The sequence below is a fragment of the Callorhinus ursinus genome, unplaced genomic scaffold (assembly GCF_003265705.2).
Source record: "Callorhinus ursinus isolate GAN/ISIS: 27379988/994484 unplaced genomic scaffold, GSC_fseal_2.0 scaffold8, whole genome shotgun sequence".
Classification (NCBI taxonomy): Eukaryota; Metazoa; Chordata; class Mammalia; order Carnivora; family Otariidae; genus Callorhinus; species Callorhinus ursinus.
The window spans coordinates 468,909-482,025 of NW_027397070.1; the positions used below are offsets into that span (position 1 = coordinate 468,909).

General features: G+C 41.2%; 1 protein-coding gene across 1 annotated transcript in view; it reads right to left on the reverse strand.

Moving 5' to 3' along the window:
• Nucleotides 1-13,117, reverse strand: part of RAB2B (RAB2B, member RAS oncogene family) — a 17,568-nt gene continuing 4,451 nt past the window's right edge. Inside the window, exons 4-8 of the mRNA XM_025870380.2 lie at nucleotides 7,347-7,429; nucleotides 7,040-7,132; nucleotides 3,390-3,501; nucleotides 2,702-2,770; nucleotides 1-1,633 (exon numbers count right to left, since the gene is read on the reverse strand). Coding sequence (XP_025726165.1) covers nucleotides 1,526-1,633; nucleotides 2,702-2,770; nucleotides 3,390-3,501; nucleotides 7,040-7,132; nucleotides 7,347-7,429 — 465 coding nt within the window. The 3' untranslated portion in view covers nucleotides 1-1,525. The remainder of the gene's footprint in view (nucleotides 1,634-2,701; nucleotides 2,771-3,389; nucleotides 3,502-7,039; nucleotides 7,133-7,346; nucleotides 7,430-13,117) is intronic.

Sequence of the window (13,117 nt, forward strand, 5' to 3'; positions counted from 1 at the left end):
TTGGATACATGCATATATTTAATAATGAAACAATTCATCAACAACAAAAAAATTAGAAAAATTCATGAGACCTCAATGCTGTGGAAGAGAACGGGACATCAAGGCAAAAGATACAAAAACTGACCCAGAAGGCTGCCTGATGAGTGAAGCAAAGGCAAATTTGTTTAGCATAGTAGTATATGCCCTTGAAAAGAAAAATGTTTGAACAGGTACCCACTTATCTGACTGCTTGGAAGCTGACAGCCTTACTGTATGCTGCAGGGAAGGGAGGCAAAGAGCCAGGGAAGGGAAAGAGGGGCAAGGGGTAAGAGCAATATAGAATCCAGGGTAAGCAGATGGAAGAGACTGAGACAGTTACAAAGAGATGACTCTAAGGCCTTTTGTTTCCTCTGCAGTCTACAATAAACCTGTTCCAAGTCTTAAAGTATGTCAGTCAAGTCCAATGATCACATAATGAGTAGCACTAGGCACTGTGAAGGAATAGTGGAGGGAGTGGTCTACAAAAGTAAAGGATAACATGGTTCCTGGTCTCAAGGAGCTTACAGCCTATATGGGAGACAGATTCCACGCACAAAACAAATTTACAAAGTAACATAAGTATAAATAAATATACCATGAATAAACAACATATGAAAGCTTAAGGGGTACTGGGTCAATAATTATTTAGAAGTTCCTAGGTCAAAGAAGGTTTTCTGAAGGAAAAATTGGGGGACTGAGTATAATGTTAGCAGAGAGTAGGGCATATGCAAAGGCATAGAAGTGGAAGTAAATATGTCATGTCCAGTAAGCAAATTAGCTTGATTAGAGTAGAAAGTCTAAATAGGTCTCGTTGAGAAGTATGGTGAAACAGTAGGGGGTTAATTCGGTGAAAGACACTGCAGTGTTAGGTCTGATCCCTAAAACAAACAGGGAAAGAGGTTTCCTTTAGGTAATGATAAGTAGCCATAGGGCCAGGAGCAACTCCACTGCTCTCAAAAGTTTTATGGTTACTCTGAGACAAAGAAATTAGCAATAGGATGGCAGAAAATTATTCAGCATCCTTGAGCAGTTCAAGTAGAAGGAACTGCCTTCTGCAAGAACTCTTATAAAATGGCAAGTGAAAACAATCAATGAAATTCCTAGATATAAGATCCACCATCCAAAGGCCAGCCAGCTAGATCCCAGTAAAATCAAGTGCTCAAGCAGAATGTCCTAGACCGTTGTTACTAATTCTTGGTGGGGAGCCAATTGTGTACGCTTATAAAAGAATTTATTTTTGAGCTACCACGACAATCAACTTTGATCCTAACATTTTAGAAATTAAAATAGGAGGATGAGAAGAGCCCTAATCTATAGGGAATGCTCACGTCCCTGAAGGAGGACAGGTCAATAAGGGCCCAAATTCTTCCCTGGTCTTTAAGTGGAAAGGCAAAACATCACACCTTGAAAAGAGGCTTTTCTCAGCCAAAGCAAGTAAGACCTCTTTCTTTAAGCCTATTGATCTGAAGCTGTTCCAGGAAGGAAAAAAAGAGTCCAGGCCAGATATTCAGCAGCAGCCAGAGTTGGACCCTATTTCACTAGAGTTCCGCTGGGAGGCGCTGGGTCCTACTGATGTTGAAATACACTGCTGAGGACCAATCTTGATGCCATTTGCCTGTAAAAGAAAAAGGCAAGAGTTCCCACCTCAGTGCTAAAGTAATTGGGATAAAAGACAGGGATAAAAAGAGAAATCAGACATTACATTTTTTAGAAGCAGATATGGCTTTGGCAGGTAACCATGTGCCCGCCCAACTGATGCAGAACAATAATCTTCAACAATAAAGATAAGATGACCAGCTCAGATATAAGTATTATAGATGACTACAAGTGACTCTTGTGCCCATTTTTTTTAAGTGAGGGTGGAGGGGAAGGGGGCAGAGGGAGAAGGAGAGAGAAAATCTTTAAGCAGTCTCCAAGCCCAGTGCAGAGCCCAACATAGGGCTTGACCTCACAACCCCTGAGATCCTGACTTGAGCCGAAATCAACAGTTGGATGCTTAACCGACTGAGCCACCCAGGCACCTGTCTTGTGCCCATTTTTAAGGTAAGAGTCATATTTAGGTTTCATAGCGATGTGCAGAATCAGGATGAGATGAGGTTAAGAGCAGGAGGAGGCAAAAGAGTAGATGTCAGGGTGCCTGGGTGGCTCGGTTGGTTAAGCGACTGCCTTCGGCTCAGGTCATGATCCTGGAGTCCCGGGATCGAGTCCCACATCGGGCTCCCTGCTCAGCGGGGAGTCTGCTTCTCCCTCTGACCCTCCCCCCTCTCAGGCTCTCTATCTCATTCTCTCTCTCAAATAAATAAATAAAATCTTAAAAAAAAAAAAAGAGTAGATGTCAGCATTTAATTCTTTGTTTTGCCACAGAATCTGCTTTATAGAAATGGCCCTGTTGAGCAATTAGGAATTACATCACCCCTAAACACTGGGATAGTGCAAAGAAAATCTCCCATACTGTATAAACATTTTAGATACCAACTAATTATCTCTTTAAGCATTCTGGGCCCCAGACTTGAGAAAAAACAGAAAATGACAGATTTCTCTCTCCCTACTTAAAAAAATCAAGTATGAATTGGCATAGCTTCAAATAGCATGATGTTAGAAAGGAAATGCTTACGTTCTAGAGGATTTCTTGTCCTCTTTAACACAAAGCAAAGTTAACTGTCAGCCCCACCCCCCTTCTCACCTCATTGTGGACATCAAATAAACCCTGCTGGATCTTCCTATATATTTCTTTGGCTGTGTTAATGAAGGCCTAAAGGAGACATAAATCATATTATTAGGCTCAAGTTTAAGAAATCTAATAGGAAAAGGCAATACCTTTTCCTTAATACAAATATTACAAACACCTTAATACAAATATTATTCCTACTTGGATTTCTCAGGTATGAATTAGGAACCATTGAGACCAGAGTAAAAATACAGAAGTGCCCACCCCCTGCCCAAGTCTCTGTTTCAAAAAGAAAAAAGGGAGTATATGGTATTTTGATACTGAAGATATTCCCTAGATTGGCACCTTCTCCAAATAAAACAAACATGATCTGTTTTCAATTAATTACTGAAGATACAGTCAATAGCAGGCTTCAGAATGACTACAGCAGAACCCATGAGATCCTCCAACTAAAATATTTACAAGCAACACTGGTGTCTAATCCACACTTACCAATTAATGTTACACAAGGCAAAAGTAAAACTCCACTGTAGGAATCAAGGCAAAACAAAAAAAAGGACAATTCCCTTAAAGGGAAACATGGTCAATGTGACCACAAGACATCGTTTCCTTAACTATGGTCTTATAGAAGAAAATTTTGAATAAAAGAATAAAGATATGGCGTCATCTCTCAAAGCTTTCCCTACTTTTTCCCAAGTAGTACCTCTTCAACATTGCAGGCTGTTTTGGCTGACGTTTCCATAAAGATAAGTCCATGCTCCCGGGCAAAGGCCTCGCCTTCTTCTCTCTTCACATCCCTACGGGACTCTAAGTCACTGCAAGAGATTAATTGGGGAGAAAACTAAAAAAAGATCCAAGTGAAAGAAGAAACTCTTATTCTAAAAGATTCCCATGGCTGTTTCAACCAGCAGTTAATGCATGAAGAATGTGGATCCTACACGATTTTCTCTTAATACAGAGTTACTGATTTCTGTAGCTTCTTGGAAAATGGTTCTTCAAATTCATGACAGGTGCTGCATGGTTGAGGATAATACCTTACTCTCTTATAGAGAAAAAGGTTTATAGTTAGGCAAGCCCCATAGTTACTCAAGGCTTACTGTGGCCCATGCTGGAATGAGATCCAATAAGAGCCAAGGGAAGAAGATGAAAGGGAAATTCCAGTTGTTAGAAAGCAGAGAAGTCATAGATGCCCCATCTTCCTCTTTTACTGGAATCAACCCAAGAATAGAGAATGCCGGGAGTAAGGAGAACACAGCTGCCTTAACTCTCACTAGTCTCATTATTAACATATATAATAGCAGCTTGCCACCAGGGAAATAAAAGACTTAAGACAAAAATGTATAAAGTTAGGTGGTATGAGGGGAAAAAAGATAAAGCCACAGACTGAGAAAGAGAATCAGGTGGCATGGAAAGACTTTATGACAAGACAGGATAAAAGGCTGCAGACAAAGGTAAGGATGGACTATCTGACTTTCATTTTTCTAATGAAAATTAGAAAATTAGAAAATTTCTAAATTTGCATTTCAGAGATTTCCAGTTTTCCAACCATGCAAAGAAATCAAAGAGTAAGCTCACTGAAGAACAGCAAATCTATAAAATGTGTATTTATCATTCACCAGCTGTGTGAAGACCTGGGGAGAACTACCCATCTAAATGTCTACCTCTAGCCCAGCTGCTCCTCTAAGCTCCAGATCTCTTGTCCATTTCTGTTCTTCATTTCCAGTCTGATGTGTAAAAGGCACCTGACACATACATCAAAACAGAACTTCATCTTTTCCCCCAAACTACTTCTGCCCCAGGTTTCCACATCTCCATATAGAACAGAAGCTAAATCCAGGATGTCATAATTTTAACAGCTTTTCCTTCTTCACTCCAAACACCCAATTCATCCCAAAGCGAGGTACTTCCAAAATGCACCTTAACACCATCATTTTCCCTCTCTCTGGTGTCATCACCTGAGTCCATGCCACCATTCACATTTAGACTACTGAAATGAACATCCCACTTCAACCCCTGCTCCCCTCCAGGGTGATCTTTTAAAATCTAATCAAGCCACATCTCTGCTTAAAACTCTTAAAAGCTTCCTACTATATTTAGAATAAAATCCATATTTCTTCCTAAGGCCTGAAAGTGCTATGAGTTCTGGCACCTGCCTACCTTCCCAACCTCGTCTTGTACCATTCCCCCTTGATTCAGCCCAACCACACTGATTTCTTTCAATACCATGACCTTGCCAAGGTTCTTCCCAGTTCAAGGCTTTCAGTTTGCTCCCCCTCTCTGATACTTTTCTCTTTTTCAAACTGTGCCCACTGAACTCTTACCTATCCTTCAGATTCCAGCTTAACTATCACCCTTAATTAAAAATAGTACCGTTACTCTCTTTTATAGCACCTTTCTTTCCTTCACTGCAGTTATCACAATTTGTAATAAGACATAATTCCTTTTATATTTAATATTTACGTCTCCAATAAACTATAAGCTCTATAGGAGCAGGGGCATGACTCTTTCTTTCTCCCCTCATACACTCAGGGTCTGGCAAATAGACATTTAGAACACAGTTCAAATAAATGAGTAAAATAAGTCCGTGGCCACAGTTCTCAAAACGGTGCACTCTAGGCACTACTATAAACTCACAAGAGTGCCACAGGATACTTTTTGGTTTTTTTTGCCCCAGGATAAATTTTCAAGGGAAACACAGCTAACACTCAAATTCAGAACACCACGTGAATTATAAGCTTAAAACAGTTGGCAAGGTCACTATCAGAACAAAATAGACCCTGCTCAATATTTGCATATGTTTGTGTAACCTGAATTTTTGGTAGCTGCTGTGATAAAAAGCAAGTACAAAACTGGGGCGCCTGGGTGGCTCAGTTAAGCGTCCAACTCTTGATTTTGGCTCAGGTCATGATCTCAGGGTCGTGAGATTTAGCCCCATGTCAGGCTCCACACTGGGTGTAGAGCCTCTTTAAGATTCTCACTCTCTAGTGCTGGAGATGCTCAGCACCGTGGAGGACAATGGCTGGGAATCCCCTTTGTTTTCTGGGGTGCGGGGACTGCCCAAGGAGCCCTGCCATGCGGCTGCTGCAGGAAACCTGCAACAGGGAACCGTTAGTTCTGCATGTTCTTGGAGGGAGAAATTGTGGGGAGAGAGGCAGATAAGCACATTTTTTAGAGCTGGGAAAGAGCTCAGCCTTGGATTCACTCTTTACTCTAGAAGGACGGAGTGAACTTGTGTAAGATATTAACAGATGACTTTTCCACCCTAAATTTTTTTTTTTTTTTTAAGATTTTGTTTATTTGACAGAGAGAGCGAGCCAGAGAGCACAAGCAGGGGGAGTGGCAGAGGGAGAAGCAGCAGACTCCCCGCTGAGCAGGGAGCCTGATGCGGTGCTGGATCCCAGGACCCTGGGATCATGACCTGAGCCGAAGGCAGACACTTAATTAACCAACTGAGCCACCCAGGCGCCCCGACCCTAAATTTTTTTTAATGCTTCTTGTGACGATTGGTACGAGATTTAGGGTTTACCTATTTTATTTCATTCTTTAGTTGTAGGTAGCAGTAGAGTGAGCTGCCCTCTCAGGCAGAACTGGCATTGGGGGCAGAGTAGTAGATCTGTTAATTATAAAGTTTATGCCTTAACACTTTGAATCTGTTTGGTTTTTTTTTGATATATTACCTCAGTAAATTTAAGAGTTTTTTAAAATGTAAATCTAAAGCAATTAAGTTTCTCTTTGGGGGGCGCCTGGGTGGCTCCATCATTAAGCGTCTGCCTTCGGCTCGGGTCATGATCCCAGGGTCCTGCGATGGAGCCCTGCTTCAGGCTCCCTGCTCCGTGGGAGGCCTGCTTCTCCCTCTCCCACTTACCCTGCTTGTGTTCCCTCTCTCGCTGCGTCTCCTTCTGTCAAATAAATAAAATCTTAAAAAAAAAAAAAATTTCTCTTTGGGGAGCCTAGTGGCTCAGTCTGTTAAGAGTCTGACTTTGGCTCTTGTCATGATCTCAGGGTCCTGGGATCGAGCCCCACATGGGCTCCCTGCTCAGTGAGGAGTCTGCTTGTCCTTCTCCCTCTGCCTGCCGCTCCCCTTGCTTGTGCTCTGTCTCTGTTTCTCTCTCCTCCTGCCCCGCCATGCATACATTTTCTCTCTCAAAGTAAATAAAATCCTTAAAAATGGTTAAAATGATAAATTCTACCTTATGCATATTTTACAATTTTTTTTTTATTTTTTATTTTATTTTATTTTATTTTTTACTAAGAGCACCATAAAGTAAAAAAGTTTAGGGACCAAGTGATTCAATGTCCATAGAGCACTTACATGACTTCTGGTCCTTATTATTTCTACAAATAAAATTTTACCTCTTATTCCCAATCAGCATGATAACCATGTTGGAGCTGGAGTGTTGCCGGGCATCCTCTAACCAGGAGGTCAGGTGGTTGAAGGTTTCACGCCTACAGCAGATAAGTTTAAAAGTGGGTCAGAGGTCTATTTCAAAATGCCAAAGTAATTCCAAACACATGGGAAAAGGGGGAAAGCTACACGTCTAAAAGAAAATATTAGAGAAGCCTTTCTTCTTTAGCATTCACCAGAACCAGAACACAGAAAAGAAAAAGATTTTGAGAACATGGGGAAAAGGCTCCCTCCGGCCCAGCTGATCTGACTCACCTTGTGATATCGTACACCAGCAGTGCTCCAGCAGCTCCCCTGTAGTAGGAACGGGTGATAGAGCGGAAGGATTCTTGCCCAGCCTTTCCCACCAACATGGCAACAAAGAAATCCCAACAAAACCAGGTTATTTCCAGAGCAAGGACTTGATCACATGCCACTCTAACACAAAGGACTTAACTTTAAAAAAGAACTTTTATTAAGAAAAGAGAATTAGAGGGGCGCCTGGGTGGCTCAGTTGTTAAACGTCTGTCTTTGGCTTGGGTCATGGTCCCAGGGTCCTGGGATCGAGCCCTGCATCGAGCTCCCTGCTCCACGGGAAGCCTGCTTCTCCCTCTCCCACTTCCCCCGCTCATGTTCCTGCTCTTGCTATCTTTTTGTCAAATAAATAAAATCTTTAAAAAAAAAATATTCACACTCTAATCTCATTTCCATATGGGGCCAAGATATTTATAACTGAGCAATTTATTAATGCCCCCATATATTGGGTACTTTTGCTTTCTTGATGGAATAGTTGTGGGTTATTTTTCCTCCTTACAGGCAGCAAAAGCATCTTTTAAATAATAATAGTATATTATTATTAATAATATCCTAGGCACTGAATCTGTCCTATTAGAAGTTTTCACATTCTTGTACTGGCTCAGTAGGTGGAGAATCTATTGATCTCGGGGTCGTGAGTACGTGCTCCATCCACAATGGGTGTAGAGATTGTTCAAATAATAAATAAATCTCAAAAAAAAAAAGTTTTCACATTCTTTTTTTTTTTTTAAAGATTTTATTTATTTGACACACACACACACAGAGCACAAATGGGGAGCGGCAAAGAGAGAGGGAAAAGCCGACTCCCCATTGAGCAGGGAGCCCAATGTGGGACTCAATCCCAGGACCCTGAGATCATGGCCTGATCTGATGGCAGGTACTTAACCGAGCCACCCAGGCACCCCAAGTTTTCACATTCTTGAAATCATTTATTCTCATATCCCTACATTAAGGTTAAGAAGGAAAACTATTCATATTTTAAAGATGGGGGAAAAATGGCCTTCTCATAGTATAAAAACAGCAACAGTGAATACTAACACAAATGGGAAAATTGAAGCTCAAAGGGTAACTGGCCAAAAGTTATAAAATCTGTAAATGCTGAATCCATAATTAAACTTAGGATCTTAGTGCATCCCAGCACAAAGATTTGTTCTATTAGCCATTACATCATATAATCTAAACCTGGATTTGAAGGTGAGAAGAGAGTTCCAGTACATTAATTCTAAGGTTATTTTTCCAACAACATGAGACTCTCTTTCTACAAGAATCATACAAATGTTTTAGTGAGTTGTGTACCTCTTAGAACACCAAAATCAAAAACAATTCTAAAGAACTTTGTTGGGAATATTAACAACACTTTAAGATTTAAAACGTATTTTTCCCCTTTAACAGCTCACTTAACATTTTATTTAGTCCCTAATAGTTTTAGGTCTTAAATTATTTGATTACCATTCTGCTTTTACCTTACTTTTTCTCCTCTTCTGCTATGTTGAAAGGCCCCTCCCTCCCTGTGGCCTTCTAGGAACTAAAGGGAAATCTTGAGGGAAGCCTATGTGATGGCTGAAACACATGGCAGCATTTAACTTTAGCAGCTAAAAATACTTCCAGAGGTTCATCAGAAAATGCCTCTTAAAACCAAATCCCTTGAGTGGCTGGGTGGCGGCTCAGTCAATTGAGTGTCTGACTCTTGATTTCAGCTCATGTCATGATCTCACGGTCGTGGGATCAAGCCCATGTTGGGCTTCCTGCTGGGCGAAGAGACTACTTCTCTCCTTCTCCCTTTGCCCCCTTCCCCTGCTTGCACGCATGTGCTTGCGTTCTCTAACATAAATAAATAAATATTTTTTAAAAAATCCCTGGGGTGCCTGGGTGGCTCAGTCGGGTAAGCATCTGCCTTAGGCTCAGGTCATGATCCCAGAGTCCTGGGACTGAACCCCATGTTAGGCTCCCTGCCTGGCAGGGTGTCTGCTTCTCCCTCTCCCTCTGCCCCACCCCTACTGATTTTTTCTCTCTCTCTCTCAAAATAAATAAATTTTTTTAAGTTAAAAATTAAAAAACAAAAATCAAATCCCTTTACTTCTTCATCTGAGTCCAGTTCATGAACTTTTGTTCAACCAATAACCTAGAAAGAGATGAGTGGTTCAATTTGGGCTGGTCTGTGTTGGTTTGAGGTATCTTTGTCCAACCCCATTAAACAAATCTGAAGCAGCAAAGAATTAAGATGGAGGTATGATATAAAGCATGATAAAGAGGATTAACACCTTTTGAATTTTTTCCCAGGCGGAAGAATCGTATTATGGTTTCAAGATATATACAATTAACCCTCGCATAACACGGGTTTGAACATCTCAGGTCCACTTACACACAGATTTTTTTATAGCACGGCACTGTAAATGCATTTTCTCTCCCTTACAGTCTTATTTATTTTTTATTTTTTTTAAAGATCTAGCCATCCCTTTTTGTTGTTGGTTTTTTAAAGATTTTATTTATTTGACAAAGAAAGACACAGCGAGAGAGGGAGCACAAGCAGGGGGAGTGGGAAAGGAAGCAGGCTTCCCGTGGAGCAGGAAGCCCGATGCGGGGCTCGATCCCAGGACCCTGAGATCATGAACTAAATCGAAGGTAGACACTTAACGACTGAGCCACCCAGGTGCCCCTTATTTTTTTTTTATTTTTTTTAAAGATTTTATTTATTTGAGAGAGAGAGAATAAGAGATAGAGAGCACGAGAGGGAAGAAGGTCAGAGGGAGAAGCAGACTCCCTGCTGAGCAGGGAGCCCAATGTGGGACTCGATCCCGGGACTCCAGGATCATGACCTGAGCCAAAGGCAGTCACTTAACCAACTGAGCCACCCAGGCGCCCTATTTTTATTTTTTTTAAGCCCCAATGCGGAGTTTGAACTCACAACCCTGAGATCAAGACCTGAGCTGAGATCAAGAGTCAGATGCTTAACCAACTGAGCCATCCAAGCAGCCCTCTCCTTTATGGTTTTTTGTGGGGTTTTTTTTAAGATTTTCATTCATTTATCTGAGAGAGAGAGAGAGCATGCACAAGCAGGGGGAGTGGCAGGGAGAGGGAGAAGCAGGCTCCCCGCCAAGCAGAGAGCCCGATGAGGGGCTCAATCCCAGGACCTTGGGATCATGACCTGAGCCAAAGGCAGACGCTTAAACCACTGAGCCACCCAGGCACCGCTCCCTTATGGTTTCCTTAATAACAGTTTCTTTTCTCTAGCTTACTTTATCATAAGGATACAGTATATAATACATATAACATACAAAATATATGTTAATCGATTTTTTGTAAGCCTTCTGGTCAACAGTAGGTTATTAGCAGTTAAGTTTTTGGGGATGCCTTGCTAGCTTAGTCAGAAGAGCACGCAACCCTTGATCTCAGGGTCATGAGTTCAAGCCCAAGCCCACGTTGCATGTAGAGATTACTTAAATAAATAAAATTTTTTTAAAAAGTAGTTAAGTTTTTGGGGAGTCAAAAGTCATACGCAGATTTTTGACTGTACAGGGGTTGATGTCCCTAAGCCCCACATTGTTTTAAGGGTCAACTATCTTTTTTTTTTAAAGATTTTATTTATTTATTTGAGAAAGAGAGAATGAGAGACAGATAGCACGAGAGGGAAGAGGGTCAGAGGGAGAAGCAGACTCCCCGCTGAGCAGGGAGCCTGATGCGGGACTCGATCCCGGGACTCCAGGATCATGACCTGAGCCAAGGGCAGTCGCTTAACCAACTGAGCCACCCAGGTGCCCAAGGGTCAACTATCGTTTGAAGTATCAATTCCTAAAAAGTCAGAAAGGCTCATTTCCTAAGAATCAAAATGCATTCTGAAGTAAAATACAAATGAATTTGGGATTGACCAGTATTTTATATTAACTACAGTATAATGTCTCTTTGTTTAGCATGGGTTATTTGGGCAATTATATGTACAGAATGAAAAAAGATAAACAATAATATGGCTCTCTAGGGGCATGTGGCTGGCTTAGTTGGTGGAACAAATGACTCTTGACCTCAGGGTCATGAGTTCAAGCCCCACATTGGGCACGGAACCTACTAAAAAGAAAAAAAAGGTAATACAGCTCTCTAAATCCTTATCAATAACCAGAACAGTGACAACAGAAAACTCTGGGTAAGTTGACCTCTTTAAAAATTCCCTCATGGTAATCCCTAAATATTTTCACGTAGGATGACTTTGGGAATATGTGAGAAAATGGGGTCAACAAAATGGGAAACCAAGGTGGGTAAGCAATGAGTAGATCAGGGCTGACAAGGGAAAAAAGATCAGGCTTACCCAGAAGAGTGCAGACAAGAAACACACCACATTATAGGCAGGAATCTCTTAAAAATTTCAAGTAGAAAACCTTGTATTCTTTTTTTTTTTAAAGATTTTATTTATTTGAGAGACAGGATGAGAGAGAGAGAGAGAGAGTATGAGAGGGGGAAGGGTGAAAGGGAGAAGCAGACTCCCAGCTGAGCAGGGAGCCTGATGCAGGACTCGATCCTGGGACTCCAGGATCACGACCTGAGCTGAAGGCAGTCACTTAACCAACTGAGCCACCCAGGTGCTCCGAAAACCTAGTATTCTGAAACCTGATCTCTTTTTATGGTTCAACAAAAATTAGTCTAATCTCAAAATAATTATTAAAAGAGAACAAAAAACAACTAGCCCAGTTGCATCACAAGTGACTATCAGGCCATATGGTCCTTGAGGATCCTGTCAACAGAGCAGTGGCTCTCAACTTTCTTATTTTATGATCCACTGTGTCTCATGTTACCATGTAAGGAGGAAAAAAAAAAAACACAAAAGCCAGGAAACCAACACTTAGACACTCTCATAACTGTGACCATAGCACTAACTGGAAGCTCTTGGGTCTCCTGGCATGAAAACATCCATTTTTAGAAATGGTGGAGGTTTAAGTTAAAAAGGCAGAACTAGCTATTACTAGTCTTGACATCTACAGGTTTCACTCTGTCACCTGCTCAGAATTTGTCCTATGGCCTCTTTAGGGGGGCAAATATACCTTTGCGGGAAATATAAAAATTAGGAGATAGTAAAAGGAGAGTTGCAAGATACATACTTGGGTTAATAGTGACAAAGAACCCCTGGGCCCAAACAATGAAAGAAGAAGGGAATGAGTGATGAGTGACAGCTGTTTAAGAAATATATGAACTTAACCTTGGCAACAAACATAGAGTATATCTCTTGGGTTTAGCTGGGAGGAAAAGGCTAGAGACAAAACTAGTCAAAAGAACAAGTTTGGAAGATTCAGAGGTATGTGGCTAGTGCTGCCACTATTAGAAACGTAAAGTCTGTTCAGAAGGGCAAAAAGTTATTAAAATACTTGCAAATATGACCAAATAACGTACAAAAGAATATGATCCTAGTTAAAAGCACCTCATAAATGAGCGCAACCAAAGGTGGTAACAACCTTGGAGGCCACCAGAAAAAGATTCTGCAAAAAGGGCTTAGAGCAGCAAGTTAACTTACAGTTGACTCGGGAACAAGAGGGGAGTTAGGGAGGCCTGCCACCATGCAGTCGAAATTCCTCATATAACTTCAACCCCTCCAAACCTTAACTACCAATAACCTACTGCTGACCAGAAGCCTTACCCATAACATATGTTGATCAACATGTTTTGTATGTTATTTCTATTAAACACTGTATTTTTACAGTAAAACAAGCTAGAGAATAATAACGTTAAGAAAATACATTTACAGTACCGTA